This window comes from Platalea leucorodia (genome assembly GCF_965183815.1).
Source record: "Platalea leucorodia genome assembly, chromosome: 7".
Taxonomy (NCBI): Eukaryota; Metazoa; Chordata; class Aves; order Pelecaniformes; family Threskiornithidae; genus Platalea; species Platalea leucorodia.
Genome location: NC_138829.1, coordinates 12,234,903 through 12,256,860, shown reverse-complemented (window position 1 = coordinate 12,256,860; position 21,958 = coordinate 12,234,903). Strand labels below are relative to the sequence as shown.

Here is a 21,958-nt window from a genome sequence, read left to right as displayed (position 1 = left end):
ATCTCTTTTGCTGCCTTCTGTACGTGATGATAGCGCAAGTACCCTGCTCACCAGGACAACAGTCACAGCCTGTCAAACTGATAAGAAGTTGGTCGGCTGGGTTCAAGCTCTGAGAGACAGCAAGACCGAAGCGATAAATGTAATACAGAGCAGTGAACTGCAAATGGCATTTGGTTTTCCCCTTAGGGAGTTGGAATGAGAATGAACATGAGAGCAGCAAAGAAAGAAGAGGGTCCAAAGAGAAGAGGCTTGCTGTTTTACTTTTAAAGCTCCACAGTTGATGAGAAATGGGAAAGATTCAAGTAAGACACAGGACTGGAGCTCAGATGTGGGGCTTATCTCAGCCTTCCCATGCAAAGGAAGCAGGTGTGAGCCCACATAGTCCCAAATTTCCAAAAGTGACCAAAGTTACTGTCATGCCAACGGGCTCAGAGGTTGTCCCTGCTGGGCACCAAAGTAAGGGGCAACTAAAAGAAATAGGCATTACATTCCAGGCATTCTCTGTTGCTAGAATTGCCTCTCGCTAACAGCAGTCAGGACTGCTAAAGGACTGTACCACCTCATACCACCACCCAAGGTGTCTCCTGGCTGGACCTGAACCCACTGCAGGAGGAGGAAGCTTCCCACAAAACAGCCCCACCAAACAGCGCTGAGCTGAATCCAGATTCAGGGCATGCCATTCAAGAAAACTATTTTGCCAAACGGGCATTTGGTAGATACAGAGGTCAAGTTGTAAATCCAGTCTTTAAATTGTAAATCCAATCATCTGGACATGAGCCAATAATGTGCTCTTGCAGCCCAGAAGGCCAACTGTATCCTGGGCTGCATCAAAAGAAGCGTGGCCAGCAGGTCCAGGGAGGTGATTCTCCCCCTCTACTCCACTCTGGTGAGACCCCACCTGGAGTACTGTGTCCAGCTCTGGGGTCCCCAACATAAGAAGGACATGGACCTGTTGGAGCAGGTCCAGAGGAGGGCCACAAAAATGATCAGAGGGCTGGAGCACCTCTCCTACAAAGACAGGCTGAGAGAGTTGGGGTTGTTCAGCCTGGAGAAGAGAAGGCTGTGGGAAGACCTTATTGCGGCATTCCAGTACTTAAAGGGGGCTTATAAGAAAGATGAGGACAGACTTTTTAGCAGGGCCTGTTGCGATAGGACAAGGGGTAATGGTTTTAACCTAAAAGAGAGTAGATTTAGACTAGATATAAGGAAGACATTTTTTACAATGAGGGTGGTGAACCACTGGAACAAGTTGCCCAGAGAGGTGGTATATCCCCCATCCCTGGAAACATTCAAGGCCAGGCTGGATGGGGCTCTGAGCAACCTGCTCTAGTTGAAGATGTCCCTGCTGACTGCAGGGGGGTTGGGCTAGATGGCCTTTGAAGGTCCCTTCCATCCCAAACCATTCTATGATTCTATGATCTTTTGAATGCTGCCAAAGTTCAGGAAAACACAGAACTGATATCTCTCATGTTCAGTTTTATGGCTTCAAGGCCCACAGTCTGACCATTTTGCCAGTCCAGAAATAGATAAGAAAGACAGTCTGAAAAGAAAACCAGTTGTAACTGGAAGTCGAGTCCATTTCATCATGTTATCTATAGCGAATGGCAGGGGGGATGTTATTGACAGGATTTATCAAGGTGGCAAAGCCTCGTCAGAACAAGAAGGAATTGTGCATATCCAGGTGAAATGCAAGAACTCTGATAAGACCATTCCTTGTAAAACTGATAAGAAACGCCGTCCTGTCTCTTTGAGGGATACGCACAGACACAGCAGGGCTTCTGCCAGAGCAAGGCTTGCATTAGCTGTGTTCAAAATAAGGTCTGGAAATGCAGGTCACACTGGTCAAGCTCTAATCCAAATGGGAACAGGGGAGCAATACAAATACTGTCATGCTGTGTGACATGGGATCAGGCAGACACACCAGCCAGTGCTAAGGGGCAGGTGATGGTTAAAGGTCTCCTCCCCACCTCTGCTCCCCGCTCCTTCCGAGACACAGAGGAAGAACTTCAGTCTCTTTCTCCTGTCTCCCAGCTGTGATTCAGCAGTGAATTCTCTTGTTAGAGAGGTGCCCCAGCATTCAGACACCCTCTCTGTCCCCTAGCCTGCACATTAGGGAGAGGGGAACTGCAAAGCCAGCTGCACAAATATCTCTGCTTGGCTGGGACTGAGACATACACAATGGCCCAACACATTCAAGGCCTTTCTGAGCACAACAAAGCAATGCCAAGAAACAGAAAAATGTCATCAAGGCCATATAGGTGGGTTTCTTGCATTTGTTCTGCATCTCCATCAAAACAGGCAGGCATAATGCAGGGAGACAAAGAGGCCTTTCTCAGCAAGCAGCGTGGCATGCGCTCCTGGGTCACCTCAGGCGGCTGTCTGTCTGCCCAGTCCCCTTTCCCCTGTTTTGATTGTAGCTGCATCCTTTCTGTACCAAGATGTGGATACTTAATGCATGCTCACCTTTGCCCTCAGCTACAAGCTGTTTCTGCTTAGCTAATGCTTTTCTTGGCAGGCTCAGCCAGGGAAGCCAGGGTTCAGTTTGCACCCCGATCAGCTGAAGCACAGATGACTGGCTCTGGGAAATGCTGCAGAGATGTGGCCAAAATGACTGAAGTCACTTATATGGAGCTGCAAATTGCTCTGTGTTGGTACTCGGCCAGTTTGACTCTGGCCCATGACTGGGCGTCCAGCCACAGCCAAAGGACAAATCAAAATAAACAAACCAGGAGTTTCTTCTAGGGACGTATTATGAAGAGATTTTCAAAGCAGGATTTAAGAACAGAATCCTGTCTGTCCTTAATGCCTCAGCATGGACTGTGCACAATGACGGACCCTCTAAAAAGCTTTAAACACAGTTAGTGTAAGTGGGAAATGGGCAAGGTATAAGACACGGGGCAAGAGTTAAGACATATAGGGCTTTTCACAGCTCTGGAAGAGCTCTCCCATGTAAGTGATGCACACCAAGCTTTCAAAAGCAGTCAGGGAGAATGGCTGAAGCTTAGCTGGTCCTGAGTAAAGGCTTAAAAATTTGACTTCACTTTATCTGATATTTTTATTTATTTCTTGAGAAGCAGCCATTAGTCAGCGCTCCATGAAAGAGACTGCTATGGGAAACCCATAACTAATAACTCTCCTTTGATTCGCTTGTTCTCATTACCAGGTTTTTTGGAAGAATACATTGCACAGCCTCTTGTGCAATAGCCCTGTGCAGAGTCCATGGATCTAGGGAGACGCACCTCCCCAACACTGATCACGTCTTCCAAAGATCTCTCAGCAGAAATACACAGGTTGGAATCACTATGGCAAACACAACACTACAGATCTGGAGCACAATAAGTAAACAGGCAAAAATCAGGCAAATCTGCCACAACCCAAAGTAAGATACAGAGCTGCCTCTTTAAGACCTTTGCTAGGGTAAGACAAGACATTACTGAGCGGTTTATTCCATAGCAGGGGATAAGGAGGTTTGTGCTGACTCTCAAGCAACCTAGCTAGCAGGCTGTGACTTGGCAGCCCATCGCTATTTTGCCCGCTTCCCTGCTGCTCCAGGAATTAAGCTGCGAGCGATCTGCCTGCACAGATCACGGCATACGCCTCCCCGCGCACCAGAATTAGCACGCTGCCGGGCAAGGTGGAGGGGCCAAGCCCTTCACCCTCCTGCCCACCCGAACGTGTTGCAGGGTGCAGAATGCAGTAGCTCAGGACTCTCTGCAGAGGAAGCGGTGGGACTCCCCACATCTGCAAGGGGAGCCATTGCAGGCTTCATCTGCATGACTCAGCTGTTCGCTGCAAGCCTCTGCGGGAGCAGCAGTGGCACTGAGATTCACAATTCGTTACCTATAAAATGAAAACAAGTTTTATCAAACGTGTACTAGTAAACATCCTCCAGAGCACACAGACTCGCGCAGAGACTTACCCTCACAGCAGATAGACTAAACTATCAAAACCCCTTGTCGCAGCACTTCTTGTCTTAGTGCACCAGGAAAAAAAGCAAGCAGGGAAAATAAGGGCCTTCTTTAGCCACAGTAGTGCTACTAATCAAAAGAACCAAATATCTACAAACTAAAAATAACCATTTATAAGCGTACATCTTTGAAGGCAGAAGTATTATATCTGTATGGCATAATCAGGGATAATTGCACAAAGCCACTACCAGGAAAGACATCCCAGAAGTAGCCTCTGAGTTAAACCGGCACATTACCCACTGGTATAAAATGGTGCATCTGCATGGACATGAATGAGCTCACAAGTATTTACATATGACCTTCGAGATCCCACCTGCACCCACACACCCTCCCTAACTTCATCTTGAAAGAGAATTCATCCATCACCTAGTCATCCATTAATCTGTCGACTGTGCAAACAATCAGAAACGAGAGGAGCTGTGTATTTATTACACATTTCTGAATAAGTCATGCCCAATATCTAGGACAAACAATACATTAAACCCTAAAGAACCCTTTGAAAGCTTTTTGCCTGATGGAGACAACAATGAAAAAGTAACATGATAGAAAGGGAACAGTAAATCATTCATGAGAAAACAAACTGTGGGTGAGGTGCAGCAAAACAACACTGAAAACAGCCAGTGTATTCTTCTTGAGTATCTCATCTTTTAGAGGGTGGAGTGGTTGTGAGCAACTTTAAGAAGTCCTGCTTTTTGTTCTTTAGTGCAGAGAAGACATACCAGATACAAAATGCATGGAAAACTGCACAACCGCAAGTAACAGCTTATTCAGGTGCCCCGTGACTACATCAGGCACTGAAGCAAAAATGCTATTGTGCTTAAAATTACTTGTGCAAATAAGGCTTAACTTAACAAAAAGGCACGTTACGGACACTAGTGAAATAAGGATCAATTAGACTCCCAAGGGCTGAATAACGCTTTACACCAGTGATCTCGCTTACACGCACACGATCATTTTGGAATCCTCAGATCAACTTCTGAAAGAGTTAGTGCCAAAATGTTCACAGCTACCACCTAATCCAATCCAGTTGCTCGTACCATAGTTTCCCAGATGAGTGTGGTAGCCACAAATCATGTTATTAGCATTTATTTTAGGTCCCTTCAACTCTACGAAAATGCCTGTTTCAGGAAAGCTTGTTTCCTAAAACTATCTCAAGTAAAAAGTTCAAAAACAATCAATGCAGACAAGATTTGTTTCTTAAAGAGTCTTAAAATAACATCCTTGAGCTTTAAAGCAAAATTCAGCCTCCATTATGCATTTGAGCATTCATTGACCCAACTGTGTGTCTTAAGACCTTTCAAAAACTGATTCTGAAAACAGCTCAAGGCAGTAATATCCTTGTAAGAAAGTTCTGACTTCAGTTTGTCTCCTGGGTTGTTCTCAAAAAGAAAAATCTACATCAGGTCAATAAAATCATGCTAGGCTTTACAGTCAACACCATGTTTGACCTGGATTCACATTCAAGGGTATTTTTAGCCTCATTTCTTAAACAAGCAAGATTTATGTGATCGTGGTGTGTGTATCTGTGTGTGTGTGTGCACCCGCCTGTCTCTTCAGCCCCGTCTACCTCTTCCTGAACCCCCTGGATAATTCCAAATACACTTGACATTCAGGTACATGAGGCATGGATAGACGGGTAGAGTGAGACATTATTAGTGCTTCAAGTCAGCTTTTATTAGCCATCACAGGGTCCCCACAGGCCAAAACCAGACAATTCATTACACCACTCTTGGAAACCATGTGTGTTATCAGCTATTTTAATAATGCTACTAGTCTATGTAATATCCTAAGCATACATAACGCTTGGCGTGTACAAAACATAGAACAAAGTTTCTGCCTCTATTTTCTTATTTTAAGTACCACTGCTTTTTTTTTTCAGTTTGGCAAATAATTTACTTTAGTAATATAAATATTTGAGCTGCAAACCACCAGAGCATTCAAAGACTTTGGCACTGCATCACAATCATGTATTATTTGCTTCATTACAAAGGGTAATCCCTGCATTTTTATTAAGAAGCCTGCACCAGCTGTACTCAAGCTCAAGGCAAAGCATACCAAGCAAGCAGCAAATTCTGAATTACAACCTACAAATTCAACATTACGCACTACAAAACCGGTAGTGCCCACAAAATACTTTCAGTGTTGCAAGAGAGGCAACTCCGTAAGGGATATAAAATCAGACTTTGGAGACAAAACTTTTTCTGCTATATGTCTAGCTGTCTGTTTGCAAATGCACGGCTCTGCCCTCCCAGCCAAACAGCACCTTCAAAGGTTTAGTTCTGGAGAATATGAAGGTTTTCCTTTGCCTTCAAAACAGACTTTTCCTTTGCTTTCAGCACAAGCATCAGGGATACCTGCTCCTTTACTAGATCTGCCAGCAGAAGCACAAACGTAATCCCTAGCTGGGCCTCAGCGCTGCCTCCAAACCCCCGCTCTCCCAGCAATGCCCTCATACTATTCTAAAGCAAAGAAACTCCTCCATGCTCAAATGAGCAGAACAGAAGAGCAAAACAGCTGTAAGCAGCAGTGCAGACCCCTAGAAAGTAGCTCAGCAGCCACATGTTTCTGCCCACTGGAGAAGGGCTTTGAGAGCACTTAAGATCTCCGAGGTCTCCCCAGACTGGGAGGAGGTTCTGGAGACAGGCTCTCAAAACAAGCAGCTACCACATCTTCCTCTTAGGAAAAGCAGAAAGCCGACAGGTAACTCTAAGCACTCATTACTCTTTTTTACCACTTAGAGTTAACATCTGCTGGGATCAATACTGATAATCACAGCACTGGTTGCCAGACCATCAGAGGCCAAAGAAAAAGGATGAGAGAGGACGTGTATGTGGAGGTGTTGGCAAAGCGCATGACAGCTGCTGTGGACCTGAGCAATTTCTTCAATGAAATGGAAATGAAAGCGTAAATCGCTAAAATGATACTGGAAGAGAGATTTAACTTAACGCACAAGCAGACAGATTTTGATGTCTGAAGCCTGGCTACGACAAGTAGCAGGGAAATGTAAATGCAGAGGTTGCTAATGGGCATAATGAACAGGCAGGCAGCTTTGACAGCATGCTCTCAGCTGAAAGCGATATTCCCCACAGACTCCTTATCTTCCACATACATTTCTTTCAGCAACCATATAAATGTAGCAGGCAGATTTGCCAACCACAAGCATGCAACTGCTGGATAATGCTAGTGGTTGCCAGTTAGGCCCGTAGCCAAGGCTGCTACCTGGACAAAACGAGGAAACCTGGCTTCTCCGACTCAATCGCCAACACTTCCACCTCTGCTGAGACACGGGGAGAAAAGGCAGCTCTCCAAGCCGGGGGCACCCCTCTTTCACAGACCTCCAGACTCTGCTGTGCTGAATTCACCTCCTGACTGAACTTCCACCCCATTTGCACTCTTCATTTCTGTGAGTTTGCCTTTGTTTATTTGCCTCTTTAAAAACAGACAGCCTGGTTTTATTTGCTCAAAAGGATGTTTTATTTTGTCCTTTCATCCAAACAACGACTGTCTGTAAAATTCCCAACAGACTCCTCCCACAGACAAAGAACCAGCCAAGTGCAATGCCAAAGGTAAAGGTACACTATTGAAAAACCACCAACACAGGAAAAAACATGCAAAGCAAATCAACGTGTTCATGTTAAAAAATAAAGAAATACCATGATGAAAATCCACAGTACCCCACCGAACACAGTGGGATCACTCAAATGGCCACTGAGTACATGCTGCCTGCTAGCCCAAATATCCACTTTTCTAATGCATTGCTGAAGATATGCACTGCTTAAAATTCAGAGATGCACATGACAGCCTTTAGCCCTTCTCTCAGCCCACACGGACAGGTATTACTCAGCTGTTCAGGAAGCTTGCTAGTTCTTCCAGATGTATCAGCTGGTCTAAGAAAAGACACGTTACTACAATTATTTTGGAAAGGGTATTCCAGCAAACATACATCCAGACGGAGCCAGGATACTCTCTGCCCACCTTAGCCTTACCCCTGGAAGCCCAAGTGACAACAGGCCCGCTAGGTTCGATGATGCTCTGGGAAGCCACCCCCTACTCTGTTTAATGCAACACGGTGAATGTACTCGGTGGTGGACGTAGCGTTGGTACAGGCGGGCAGCGACCCACCTCAGCAGATGACCCAGTGTGTGGGCCTCCTATCGCGCAGCGCTAACTGGAGCGTCAGGCCCAGCATCCCCTTAGCCCTGCTCCCCTACCCAGCCAGCCTGCACTCATCCCCCGCATTGCATCCCGATAGGAAACCCTAGGATATAGAAAAAGCATCCTTTTCCCTTAGCACTTACAGCTATCAAACACTAGTTAATATTCTGCAGAGAAATCCGGCTGCTTCTCCTTGCTGAGGCACCTCCCTTACGCAGGCAGATACTGGAAGGGAAAGAGGGAGGGCAGGAGGGAGCCTCACAGTGTCTATTGAGAGGGTAACAACAGATTTGGGGCAGAGCCTGCCTCATGCTGTCAGCTGAACACTGGGCCCTTTCAGGGCACTCAGACCCAAACACTAGCTGGGAGATTTTAGCATTTCTGCACAGTAATAGAAGCAGCAAAAACAACTACCACAAATAATGGCTATATGTGTATCTAACACCATACACTTGCTCTGCTTTTTTTCTCTGTTTACTGATTCCTGAACTACTAATAACAGCTAGCAAGAATGATAATGTTGCAGAGCATGGAAAGGAAGGCATTTCACAAAGTGAGTCTCCCCGAGATGAACAGTGAGCTGCCGGACAGCAATGAGTGTGGAGCTCCTGAACAGTAAAACCAGAATCAACCTCTGCCCTCGCTACTGATCAGTACCTAGAGTCAATCCTGATGGATTTTGGACTCATGTTTCTCCAAAGGTTGCCCATTCAAACCTGGCATGTAAATAATTAAACTTTCTCTACACATTTCCAAGATAGGAAGAAGAAAGGCTATTGCTATTCAGGGTTCAGTGTAACTATACTTAATCTTGGCCCTCTTTCCATCTTCTGAAATTACTGAAATTACAGCCAAAGCTGTGGAGACGGCATGACGAGGAATCACTTACTCAGCTGCTAAGGGTTCCTGCCTGCACTGGACAAAATAACAGCTCTGAACCAGCCACTGGGAGATAACACGTGTGGCTTACAGCAGAGAAAAAACATTCTTCAAGGCCAAGGTTACCGAGTGGGTATTGAAATAGGGTTATGTTTATAGCTAACCACATCACTGATAGAAGACAAACTTGCTGAAGAATAAACCGCAGACAGGACACAAGGTTTTCTATCAGAGAATATAAACACACATGATTACAATGCCCATTTTTGAAGATCTACATTTTAAATATAGACTTATATTAAGACTTGCAATAGAATTTTGATTTTGCTGCATTATCACAGACATTGATTCTTTGTTATTTTTAATAAAGACTGACTAAGGCAACATAGAACAAACTTGAATTGTTCAAGGCTGAACTGAATGATAATACAGCATTCCTGTGATAAGGAAACGCACCCTAAGGTCCAGTGGGAAAACTTCCCGTTCTCAGGCACGAAACCACTTCCAAACCCCGACTTACTAATGCCATTTAAAATGCCTTAACTACAATAGTATATATAAAACCTGCTTAGTTTCTACCAGTGAAATGCAAAGCACACAAGTGGTCTGTATTTTGAAGGTCAGACAAGCAATGTGAACTATGAACTTCAGGATTCATGAAACCATGACATTTGAAAGCAGGAGGAAAGAAAATATTTTTCTCTCTTGTCCAAGCCACGAGATACTAAAATGAACAAACCATAAATATTAAGATTCAGTAAAAATATTTGGGATCCAACATTTAATATTAATGAATTGTTCTGGTGAGAAAAAATTCGACGAGACACCGAGAAGACAATAATCCACAATTTTAGTCTGTTTTGTATAATCCAGGAGAATATCATATGACTTCATCCGTATAGGACCTGTGTTTTGCAGAAGGAACACTACCTTAAAAATTAACTCTCTAACTTCATGATGGCAATTTATATACTATAAAATAAAAAAAAAATCCTTCTTTATACTACTAATCGTAACTGTTCAGAGTTATTCATTATGTCAAATAGTACCAAATTCAGGGTCTCGTTTCCCTTTTGGTGATCAGTAAAGTGGTGTTGGCAGCAGTATGCTTTAACACTTGTAATTTATTAACCTCACAGGTGTTGTAGCATGGAACTAAAACCACAGACAGGAGGCATTTAGCAAGTTACACATGCTGCATATTTTCACAGCAAAGGAGTTCCTGCTGTGCTTTTCTTGCCTCCCACATTTTTATGATTTTTTTCCCCTCACGGTAACTGCCAAGCCTCACGTATTTTGGAGACGCTTCCTTATTTTGCCCTAACCCTATTTCTCATGTTTTAGAAAGCATTGCTGTGTATTTATCAAGGAGACATTTAACATATCCTGAAGAATTTTTAACTTTTTCAAATGCAGATAGTGAAGTCCAAAACAGACTCACATGACGTTTTACAGGTAGTGTCCTGGCTACAAAGATTTGCTATTCCATAGGCTGAAGAGAGACATGTAACTAGGGCAGCAGCCATCACATAGCAGGGTCTTGTTAGAAAGCACTGAGATGTGCACGTTTATCTCTGGTTGCTCCAGCTGAGGGAACAAGATTTTTATTATTGTGTGTCACTGGAAGTGTTCATAACAATAGCCCAGCTTTTATGATTTCTAAGAAAACCTCTTTTATCAGTCACCTTCATATTTTAATGCAGTTCTTTTGTATATCGCACCAAAAATGTTCGAGATGTACTTGAAGGTTCAATAGGAGGGGTGTTTCCTTTGACCACATCAACACATTATCAGTCAGCCGGGAAACCTACGTGTCAAAACTAACTTCAGGCAGGAAGAGATTTAGAGTATATGACGTTATTTAATGTCACTACGAGTTTTATCTTCGTTCCCTCTCTTTTCCTCTATACACCCACATAGCCATCAAGAAGCTTTACAATGTTCTTCAGCAAGACACGGTGACAGGAACTGAGGAGTATTGCTGGGAGTATTTATAGGGATAAGAGAGTTGGTTCATCACCCAGTTGAAAGTCAAAAAAAGTTCTTTGCCACTTGAATATTACTCGCATTTTAGAATGTCCAAAATACGTAATTCCTGTGATACTGAAAGAGCGAAGATGGAAGAAGATGGCAAAGAATAGAGCACAGGGAAGAAAGGACCAGTTTTCTGCTTTTTAAGTGAATGTAAATCCAAGCATGCATTTCATCCAGGGTCCCAATTCAGCTAGGGAGGGCTGGCAACATTTTACATTGAGAACAGAGAGTATATGCACATGGCAATTGGATCACCCTTGTAAGGCAGCCCAAGCACCCAGAGCTACCCAAAGCTGAGTCTTCATGACACTGAAGTTAAATAAGAGGCTCTTTCCTGCACCCTGAAAGCAGGCTGGACAGGAAAAACACAACTTATGCAGCAACTTAATTGCCTTAAATTATTTGTAACACAGTTCCTGTGATGTCAAGCATTCGGTCACTGCCGGTCTATTACGAGCCGAAACCCACCCAAATTTTCATTCCTACAGCATTGCAGGCTTCGCTTCCACCAGAAGCGCGGCCCCGCACGCCTCTCCCCAGCCCGGGCCGGCCCCGGGCCGGCCGCCACGGAGAGCGGGAGGGCGGCGGGGCCGGAGCTCCGCCGGCCTCCCCCGGGCCTGCCCGCCGCCTCCCTGCGGAAATCGAGGGCGGGGAGCGGGACTCGGGCCTTCCCCGAAGCGCCCAGCGCCGCCGGCCCGCGCGGGCCCGGCCCCCACGCGAGGGGCGCTTCTGGGCCGCGGGGGCTGCGGCGCCCCGCTCGCCTCCCCGAGAGCCACGGCGGCCCTGAGGGGAAGCCGAGGGGCCCCTCCCTGCCGCGGGGCGCGAAGCGGCGGTGACCGCAGCGGGCCGGGGGGAGGCCTCTCGGCACGGCCGGGGGAGGCGGGGGAGGCGGGAAGCCCCGGGCCGCACTGACTCAGCCCTCGCCCGCCCCCCCGGCCCGTTCCCGCGCTCTCTCGCGAGACTGGGGGGCTGTAGACGCGATGTCCTTCGGGGCACTGGCGGGGGGAGGGCGGAGGGGGAGGGAGGCGAAGCCGGAGGTGTTTTGATTGATAGCGGTGTCCGCCAGTGGGTAGGGGGGACGGCGAGCCCTCAACCAATAGCTTCGCCCCAAGGCGAGAGGCGAGCCAATGGAGGGGCTGGGGAGGCGGGGCACGCCGCTGGCTGATTGATCCCAGCTTTGGCGTTGTTCAGTCAGAGCGAGAACATTCTAGAGGTGAGTACGGGGCAGCCATTGCCGGGGTCCCGTCAACCGCCCCCTTCTGCCTGAGCTGCGCGCCGGCCGCCGCCTCTCCCTCCCCCCTTCCCTTTTCTCCCCCCTCCTCCTCCTCCCTCTCCTCACAGGTGTCGCCGCTAACGATGCCCCTGATTGTGTCTTGCCCGCAGATTGCCCGGCATTGCTGTCCCTGTTGATACCGCCCGCCCCAGGACGCCGGGACCCGGAGGCTGCGGCGTCCGCCTCCGCCTCCCTCTCCGTCCGGATATAAGCGCCCCCACGGCCCTGTTCTCCTCGCATACTCGGCTTCGTCGCAGCCCGGGGCGAGCAGCGTTGGGTTTATGTCTTTATTGGACGAAAACGGTGAGTATTAGGACTGGGTTAGGGCGGATGAGGGCTGTCGGGATTGAGAGGAGGCTTTGGGTCCTGAGAAGGTGGGGGGAACGGGCGGGCGCCTTCGGGTTGTGGGGCGTCGGGTTGTGGGTGAACGGTGGGTAGGGGGAGAGGTTTTGTGTAACGAAGTGTCCGGGACCTTGATAGGAGCGGGGGGGGGAGATAAAAAAACCCCAAATCTCCCAACGCTTCAATTGCGCCCTTTTGTTGGATTTTTTTGGTTGGTTGGGGTTTTTTTTCCCGTTTCCTTTTTTTTTTTTTTTTAATCGCCCACCAGCGCCATGCGACGAGACAAGATGGCGGCGGCTGGGGCCGCGCCTCCCCGTGCAGTGGGCGGGCGGGGAGGGGAGGGGGCGCGCGGCGGGGGGAGCTGTGGCGCAGTTACAAACCCGGGGGGCGGGGGGGGGGCTGCTCTGCCAGGGGGAGCCCCGGGGGGGACAAGGAGCGGGGGGGTAGCCGCGGAGCGTCCCCCTGCCGCGGCTGGAGAGCGCATGCGTGCCTGGGGGTGACTTCCCCCCTCTCTTCCAGGGCTGACTCAGTGCTTAATTGCTGCATTTATGACTCATCACAGGGCTGAGTGGGGCGGGGAAACGGCGCTTTGAAGCGGGGAGTCTGTCTGGCTTCCCGCTTTTTCCTCTGTGCATAGCATATGGGGGGGTGGGGTGTGCTTGGGATGAGATGTCCTAGGGACCAGGAGAGGGAGCTTTAGTCTACGGCAGACAAAAGCTGTAATCTGGAAGGAGGGGAAACCGCCCGTTCTGTCTGAGAGCTCATGCTCAGTCACCGAGATACCTGCTTCCTCAGCGCTGCTGCGAGCACGTGGTCGGGTCACATGGTGGCTCTTTTTAGACATTTTGGGGAAGGAAGCCTCGTGCTTGACACAAAGTCCACGGTGCGCTTTTCGCTGAGGAAGGGCAGAACTGTATCTGGGATAATGAAGAACATGAGGCACATACAAATCTATTTGCTTCTTGTGTAAAGAATTTGGAAGCCTGACTGGAGGGACTCAGACCACGTCGATAGACGTGCATATATACTTACGCATAAATACTAAGAGGGCTATTTTAATGTGTCAACGCTTCTGTCATTAATGATAACAACATGATGACGTGTCAGAATAGCTGTGCTGTAGTCAGGGTTGCCTGTGTAGTCAACCAGCTGTGGCTTAAGTACTCTTAGATCTGATTATAGAGACACATGTTAATTTAAATATGTAAATACTGCTTAAGGCAACTTTAATAATAGGATTCATCCTCCTTCCCCTTCCTCCCCCTCCCCCCTTCCCCTAAGAAAAAAATCAACTGGAAAAGCTGCTGCACTGCTCTGTACCTCTGCATTGCTAGGCTTTCTACAGTGAAGCAACTTATGTCAGACTTTATCAGGCTTATTGTTAAGTCAAAACTCAACAGAAGCTGCTATGAGAATCCATAAGTGAGAGGGAGAATTACCTAATTTTCAACTCTTTTCCACTCCGATCCAAAAAACTGGTAAGCCATGTAAAAATTATGTTGGGCTACAGATTGCTGCTGCTTCATCTTACTGATACTTCTCAACATTCTGACAGACTTCGGTTTATGTGATAGGTTCATGCTATGATGTGGAATTTGAAACTGTTTTCCAGATCTTTCTCCTGCTTCCTGCAGCCTGAAACGTATCACATGACCCTCTCGGTGCAAGAGCCGTTGGTCTCCATAATAAATCACACAGTGTTCCTTTCCCTTCCTTATTGATTGCAGCACTCCTTCAGGAGTTAATTGTACAGAAAATAGTCTTAAGCTGTTCAGTGCTTTTTGGGTAATGAGAAAGAAGAGGGTGGAAAGCGCTCTGGTGTAGTTGAGGAAAAGTTATTTAGCAGTACAATTCAAGGCTGTTGTTTTCAGTTGCAGAAGTTGAAGAAAGCCATAGCATAAAGAATGTACTTATCTTTTTTTTTCTTCTCCTTTTCACCCTAAATAAAGTCCCTTTTGTAGCTCTGTAGCAGAATCTGATTGGTGCACATTAAGATAAACTTAATTTCTTTTCTGTTTATTAACACTTGCAGAGCTGTTGCGCAGCCACTGGTACCTGTATTGGGGAAACATAGCATACAAGCAAGAACCTTACAGCCTCAGTGGCGAAAATTTTTTCATGTCAGAGACCGAGAACTCTTGCAGTCGTTTATGTCATCCCGTCTTCTCCAGACAGAAGATACCAAAAAACTGCAATCAAAGATCTCTTCATCTTATTGATAAAGCTACTAATAAGGCAAAATGTCTGTCAACGTCAACCGCAGTGTTTCAGATCAGTTCTATCGCTACAAAATGCCCCGTCTGATTGCCAAGGTAACTTCCTAACCATTAGTGCTAAGTAGGTAGTGTTTCATATTGCTTACTGTCTTGATAGAAGAGAAATAGAGATGTGAGGTAATGATGCCGATGTTTAGCCAGTCATAGGGCAGGGAGGATGTCTGCTCCTTTCTGTCCAGACTAAGTGCACATTAGCTCTTCTAAGAAGACGCACTTCAAAGCGGGACTTTGATGTAGTGACATGGGGAATACATACTGGGTTTGGCTGTTGAGTCACTTAGTCTTAAAATGACTTTTTTTTTTTTTTTTCTTTAGGTGGAGGGCAAAGGGAATGGAATAAAGACAGTTATAGTCAACATGGTTGACGTTGCAAAGGCGCTTAATCGGCCTCCAACGTGTAAGTAGACTGGAGTGACGTGGCATTTTTTTTTTATGCTTTTGTGTTTGAAGTAGTAGTGTTAAGTAGCTAATAAAGCATTAATCAGTACTGTTCTTTCAAGATTTCTAAGAAAGAAATGTTATTATTTCGGAATTAAATAATGAACAGAAAGAAGCAGTGGCATATTTACTTGCTGTTAAAAATCACAGTGAAGATACAAGGGCAGTGGTGGTTATTATACTTTCTTTACAGATCCTACCAAATTTTTTGGTTGTGAGCTGGGAGCACAGACCCAGTTTGATGTTAAGAATGACCGTTACATTGTCAATGGATCTCATGAGGCGAATAAGCTGCAAGACATGTTGGATGGATTCATTAAAAAATTTGTTCTCTGTCCTGAGTGTGAGAATCCTGAAACTGATCTGGTGAGTGCTTTCCCTCTGTATTAATGGTAACACTGTGGAAACACTTCATTAGATGTTTATGGAAGTAGTGCAAAGTTAATAGCTGACTTGCGTACCTATGAAGAGAAAATCCAGTATACGCCCACCTCCCCTTGGAAGGTTTTGGACTTCTAACAGCCCAAAACTTCTACTGCTAAACTTGCTCTGTTGGGGGTGATGTAAAGTATTTAAACCTCTGGCTTAATCCTGTGGAGGTGGTAATGTAAACATCAGGTTTAGGCTTTAATGCATACTTGTTTTGTAAGTGATGTGTTAACTGGAGGTTGTTCTTTTTGTACAGCATGTCAATCCTAAGAAACAAACTATAGGTAACTCTTGCAAAGCCTGTGGCTATCGAGGCATGCTTGACACAAACCATAAACTCTGCACGTTCATTCTCAAAAACCCACCTGGTAAGTGTATTTCCTTATTTGTTGGGGGTAAAGGGAACTTCTTCAGTGTGAGTGCTGTTAATGGAAGTAGAAAAACAGCTAGCTTGCATCTAATTAAAGTGTAAAAAGGCTCCAGCGTGCTCCTGGAGGACATTCGTAGGTTAGGATGAAGTAGCTGCGCTCATAGTTTCCATATGAGTAGTCTCTTCCCTTGTCATCCTGTATTCTTCCCAAGTAGAAATGTCTGTGAAAAGCTGCATTTGCCTGTGCTGGACAAAACTGAGCAGGAGGAGAGCTGGTCAGCAGGTGCTCCTTGCAGTTTTGCCCTTAAGTCAGCATGCAGTAAAAGGGTAGGAAGTAAAATGCTAACTGTAACATACCTGTCCCGTGCAAGCAACACTCTGTAGTAAGCATCTAGTTGCCTGCTGCAATTTAAGCTTGCTAGAATAGAAAAGTCTAACCTATTCCAGGGGCCTCTGCTTTGTGAGGTCTCCTGTTATATGGACTTGGACAACGTTGTTATGGATTTGGCAGAGGTACAATAGTGCAGGGACTTCATTCTATGAACTGGAGAGCGCTAAAACATTAAAATTCACTTGCAGAAAGTGGTGACACTGGTACAGGAAAGAAAGAAAAGGAAAAGAAGAACAGAAAAGGCAAGGACAAAGAGAATGGTTCTGTGTCCAGCAATGAGACACTTCCGCCCCCACCTCCGGAGGAGATTACTGCTCCACAGGTTGTGGTAAGTAGAAGGGAAAGTGGGGAGGTGAGGGTGTGTGGTGTCATGCTCTGATTTAAAACTTGCAAGTCAACATTGCACTGAAAGTTCTTGCTGTATCCAGAACTTCACTGCTGGAATAAAGTATTCCTGTCCCCCCTCAACAGCAGCTTCATCAGCTCTTCAGTAACAGTCAGTATGTGTGCTCCTTGCTAAGTGAAAGCTGCGTACCCTTTACAATCCACGTCCCTGGAAAGGAGTAGCTCATGAGTGTATGTACTAGGTAGAGTGGTGAAACACCACACCTAAGTAATCCTACAGATGGCTGCAAACGCATGTCTAGCTTCCATTACTTCTTTCCTACGTCTGGCCTTCCCTTGTTGTGTTTGACAATTAGTGTAACCCTCTCTTTAGGGAAAAATCAAAAATACTTGTTTACAAAAATGCTCTCAAGTCTGTGTCTAGAAACAACACTCATCTGTTACTAAGCTTGTAACATTGTATGAACCTGTTGGTTTGGTTTTGTTTTTGAGGAGGAGGAGGATGATGATGACTGGGGTGAAGACACAACAGAAGAAGCCCAGAGGCGTAGAATGGATGAAATCAGTGACCATGCAAAGAACCTCACACTTAGTGAAGACCTGGAAAGAACAGTGGAGGAGAGAGTCAACATACTGTTTGATTTTGTGAAGGTCAGTATTCTGTTGTCATCTGCTTGGTACCCGCTCTGCTGTAGTTGTACAAAACGTTGGTAAGGAGACTAAGAGCAAGCTGCTTATGCTTCTGCCAGAGCCCTGCTTCCACCGGTGGGGAAGGAAGTGGTGCAACAGAGCATGGACACAGACCTCAGTAGCTTTAAAAGGTTTCTACCTGTTCCTGTCTTGCAGAAAAAGAAGGAAGAAGGTGTCATTGATACTTCTGATAAAGACATTGTAGCAGAAGCAGAGAGACTGGATGTAAAGGCTATGGGCCCTCTAGTTCTCACTGAAGTCCTTTTCGACGAAAAGATTCGTGAACAGATAAGGAAATACAGGCGTCACTTCCTTCGTGTAAGCGGTCTCTTCTTCCGCACCCACCGTAACAACTGTTGTGTTGGGTTTTTGTAGCAACTGCTTGACTGAGTTCTGGGTTGCTTGGTACTGTGGGGAAGAAGGCTTTTTGTAGGGGTGGTTTTGTTTGTTTTTAAACCATTACTTCTTAGCTGGGGAAAACTGCTCGGAAGGGATAATATGAGCCGTTGTAAATTCTGATGTCTTGTTGATTTGAGAGCAGAAGCAGCAGCTCTTTCTGGAGAGGGGAAAAAAAGTTAATTTAATCACTTTGGTTTTATCACAATTTTAGTTCTGCCACAACAACAAGAAAGCTCAGAGGTACCTTCTCCATGGCTTTGAGTGTGTGGTAGCCATGCATCAGTCTCAGCTTATTTCTAAAATACCACATATTTTGAAGGAAATGTATGATGCAGATCTTCTGGAAGAAGAAGTCATCCTTGGCTGGGCAGAAAAGGTAAGGGGTAGTATTTCACATACCATACCAGTGGAGTACCTGAATGTAGCATCTGGCATCTGGTTTCTCCGTTCTGGTGCAGCTTCTTGTGCAGTTGTCTTTAAACAACTAATCCGAGCTGCGTTAACCGTCTGGGAGAAACCTCCCTTTCGAAACGGGGTTGTCGAAGGCAGTGGGGTGAGGTTAGAGCTCTGAGGCTCTCTGTGTTGGGGTATGATCTGGTGTACGCTCCTTCAGCATTCAAGCAAAGTCTGTGTACTTCTGTCTTTCAGGCCTCAAAGAAATACGTTTCAAAGGAGCTTGCCAAAGAAATCCGTGTCAAAGCAGAACCATTTATTAAATGGCTAAAGGAAGCTGAAGAAGAATCTTCCGGTAATGAAGAAGAGGATGAAGATGAAAACATAGAGGTAGGAAGGGCTCACTTACTGTAAACAGCTCTAAGGTTGCACTGTTCCTGCACGTTTAAGTCTTGTACTTTGTCCTGGTGCACTATAACATAGCTTTCTTCATGGGTTACTTGTGCATGTGGGGCACTGGAGGAGCACCTCCTTCCTCATGCTTTGGCAGAGCCTTTTTGCTGCACAGAGTCACTAAGATCGTCTTTGTAACAGTACAGATGCATCTTAATGGCCCAAGACTTGCACTGGGCAAGGGTACAAACGGTCTCTGCACAGCAGTAGTGCATATAGTGGAAGATTGACAAGAGGTATTGAGCGTAGAGCCTCGTATTTTGTAAGAGTGGGTGGGTCTGTGTTAGAAAAGCTGATTAAAGATCAAAGGGCTGTTTTCCTCACACTTCAGGCCTAGGTAACATCTGTTGGCTACACTCCAGCTGACTCTGGCTGGGATTTTTTTTTTTTTTTTTTTGCATGTGGGTTTTTTGTTTTGTTTCCTCCCGGTAGTACCTACTCCTGTTCCTGGATATGACATCCTGCTTCCTGCAAGCACACGTGCACACCTCTGCCTTCTAAAGACAGGGCGTTAAGGTGTAGTTGTAGTTTCAGCATGCCTGAACTCAGGTTTCCTGTACAGCCTTAGTTCTGCTGCTGGAAGGTGCTGCGCAGAGCGTTTCCCCTCGCGGAGCAGCGGCGTGTTAGGCAGCTCCCAGCAGTTGACAGGAGGGCTGTTGAGCGGGAGGGTGTTGCAACTCCTGATGATAAAACGATTCTGGTGCTTAACGATGGCAGTAGGTGCTGTAGTAAAAGGAAGTGTCTTGTCTCCACAGGTGGTGTACTCTACAACTGCCAGTGTACCTAAAGTTGAAACTGTGAAGCCTGCAAACAGTAAAGATGACGATATTGATATTGATGCCATTTAAAGCGATGCAGCGTAGCTTCCAGCATAATAATGCAGACTTCTCCGCATTTTCTGCCAGAAGTGTGACTTGTATGTGCACAAGCTGAAATGGCTTAACATCCTGCTACTCTTTGTACTCTAAAATGTATCTTTTTACTGTGACTGGTCTTGTGTAACTAAGCCTAATACCAAGGAGTCAGCACGTCGGTGAACTGATCTAGTTTGCAACTGGCATGTTCTATTTTGTTTTTCGAACTTGTGTTGGACACATGCTTGGAGCACATTTATACAGTTGTGGAAATAAAGGATTGGGTTTTGGTCAATCTTCATTTGTGACTCTGAACTCCCTTATTTCTTTTCCAAGTAAGTATTTACACAGCTTAATAAAATGTGTAAAGTTTGAGACAAAATGACAAAAACCTCTTGAATGAGACAAAAAAAAAAATGGCCTTAGAGGCTGTTGCAAGGGGGGAGATTTGAAATCTGGGCAAGAAGCGGGTGTTGGGTAATCTCCAGTGTACGGATGCCAGCTTCTTAAAGCAGAAGGAGACTGTCTGGATTCTGATCCTTGCAGGCTTTTTCTAACAAAAACGTCCACAGGTGTTCACTGTGTAAGTTTGGGTTGTTTTTGGGGGTGTGTTTTGAGGTTTTTCAAAGCTCTGCTGAATACTAGTTTTGGTGCTTTGACTGGCGCTGGGGAAAGGGGTACCGCTGTTAGCGTGCAGTGCTGCTGAACAGCTGGGGTGGGCGGGGGCTGTTGCCTTGGGCGCTTGTGTAGCTCTGGAAGTCGGTTTTGTGGGTCCTCGGCGCCAGCGCTGAGGCACCCGGTTCCTTCAGAAACGGTACCGAGGGAAACGGGGTCCCTCTGAATCGGGAAAGGGATGCGGCACGGTGAGTGGCGGGTTTTGGCCTGGGAGTATGGGTCAGTGCGGGGCTTGGGGGCGATTTTATCCTTCGCAGCCTTTTGCTCTGGAAAACCGAGACTGGCACGAGAGCGACAATGGGTTTTCATTGTGAGATTCAGTATTTCCCGTTTCGAGAGACTGAGGCTCCAGCGCACAGCGAGCTGCTTTAACTAATGGAATTGTTCCAGCAGAGCTCACGGTCGGATGAAGGGGAGGATTTTGTGTGCTAGTGACAGTAGCGGGGGCTTGAGCTGCCCTTTGTCACCCCCGAAACGGGGGTCTAGGTCTGCGAGCTCGCTGTTGTGGGGCGGGAGGCCCCAGCATCACGCTGTCACTTGGCACTAGCAGCTGTGGCAAACGGCGCTCAAAAGATGGGGTGAAGCCATGAGGCGTGTGCAAGTGTTCTTGTTTTACTTTAGATGGGTGTCTCACTGCAGTAGTACAAAAGTGTATTTAAATTTTTTTAAAAAAAAAAGGTGTACTCCTGGCTCCTTCCTCCTCTTAAAAAAACACTTGTTCTCCTTCCTGTTTAAACTGGATTTCTGTTTCAAAAATGCCACTGCTTGTGCTTGCCGGGAACCTGGAAGGTGAACTGCTGATCCCCGTGTGACCTCTCCAGAAGCTCCCTCCTCCCGGCGCAGGCACCAGCCTCCCGCCTCCCGTGTGTAGCAGCTGGGTGCGCACCCTCACAGGCGTTTGTCCGCCGGGCTGGAAGCGGACTCCGGGAGGGTGAGATCCTCTGGAAAAATACCGTGGAGCTGTTGGAGAGCTGGTGACTTTTGCCTGGTGCTGCCGTAGGCGACTGTACGGGCGGGTTTTAGTTCCGGTGGGTAGCGATAAGAGACTGGAATCTGCAGAACTTTTTTTAAAGCCAAAGGCTTTTAAAGGCCAAAGGGGCAGTGGCAGAGAGGGAAGGGTTAAAAAGACGGCCGGGTTGGAGGCCAGGTTTCAGCCCTGCTGGCCTGTACCAACAGGTCGGGCATCAGCTACACCCAGGAAACAAAACGGTTGGCGACCTGGGTGTCGGACTGCTCTTCCTCGGGTTGTGCCTCCCTGGTAGTCGCTTACCTGTTGCGGTGGGAGGTGGGTGCTCGTGCATCGGGCTGGTTCCTCGGGCGGGGGTCCGAGTTGGGTTTGCCTTTCTGAGCAGAATTCCCGCTTGCGGAGGGGATAACGAGAAGCCTTGCGCTTTCCCAGGAGCGCGTCGCAGCTGCGATGTTGAGAAATGCTGTGGCCCCTTCACCAGCTGCGCGAGAGTCCCCTGCAGCGCGGGCAGCACCCTCTCCTGATCCTCCCAGCCCGTCCTTCGCTAGCGTAGGTCAGCGCCTTCACCAGCCCCATCGGTTCATGGTCCGCAGGCGCGGCTTCGCGGATCCGGGGCGATACCGTCTC

General features: G+C 46.8%; 1 protein-coding gene across 5 annotated transcripts; it reads left to right on the top strand.

Annotated features, from left to right (window-relative positions):
* The first annotated feature begins 12,060 nt into the window (after positions 1-12,060).
* On the top strand, positions 12,061-19,990 carry EIF5 (eukaryotic translation initiation factor 5). 5 transcript variants are annotated; one of them, XM_082317507.1, is made up of 13 exons: positions 12,066-12,249; positions 12,420-12,612; positions 13,986-14,129; positions 14,684-14,963; positions 15,243-15,324; positions 15,559-15,731; positions 16,051-16,162; positions 16,744-16,883; positions 17,393-17,551; positions 17,747-17,908; positions 18,201-18,365; positions 18,638-18,772; positions 19,591-19,990. In XM_082317507.1, exons 4-13 carry the CDS (start codon positions 14,892-14,894, stop codon positions 19,681-19,683), a joined length of 1,293 nt encoding a protein of 430 aa, XP_082173633.1. In that variant the 5' UTR covers positions 12,066-12,249; positions 12,420-12,612; positions 13,986-14,129; positions 14,684-14,891; the 3' UTR covers positions 19,684-19,990. The 5 variants fall into 5 exon arrangements, with proteins under 5 accessions (XP_082173634.1, XP_082173633.1, XP_082173632.1 ...); XM_082317506.1 differs by having other exon boundaries at positions 13,933-14,129; XM_082317508.1 differs by lacking the exon at positions 13,986-14,129 and having other exon boundaries at positions 12,061-12,249; positions 17,396-17,551.
* Positions 19,991-21,958: the final 1,968 nt, after the last annotated feature.

Coding starts and splice junctions, on each gene's coding strand:
- EIF5 (XM_082317504.1), top strand. CDS start 14,892: ATGTCTGTCAACGTCAACCGCAGTGTTTCAGATCAGTTCTATCGCTAC. Junction 15,325..15,558: donor GCTTAATCGGCCTCCAACGT/GTAAGTAGACTG, acceptor CTTTCTTTACAG/ATCCTACCAAATTTTTTGGT. Junction 18,773..19,590: donor ATGAAGATGAAAACATAGAG/GTAGGAAGGGCT, acceptor TTGTCTCCACAG/GTGGTGTACTCTACAACTGC.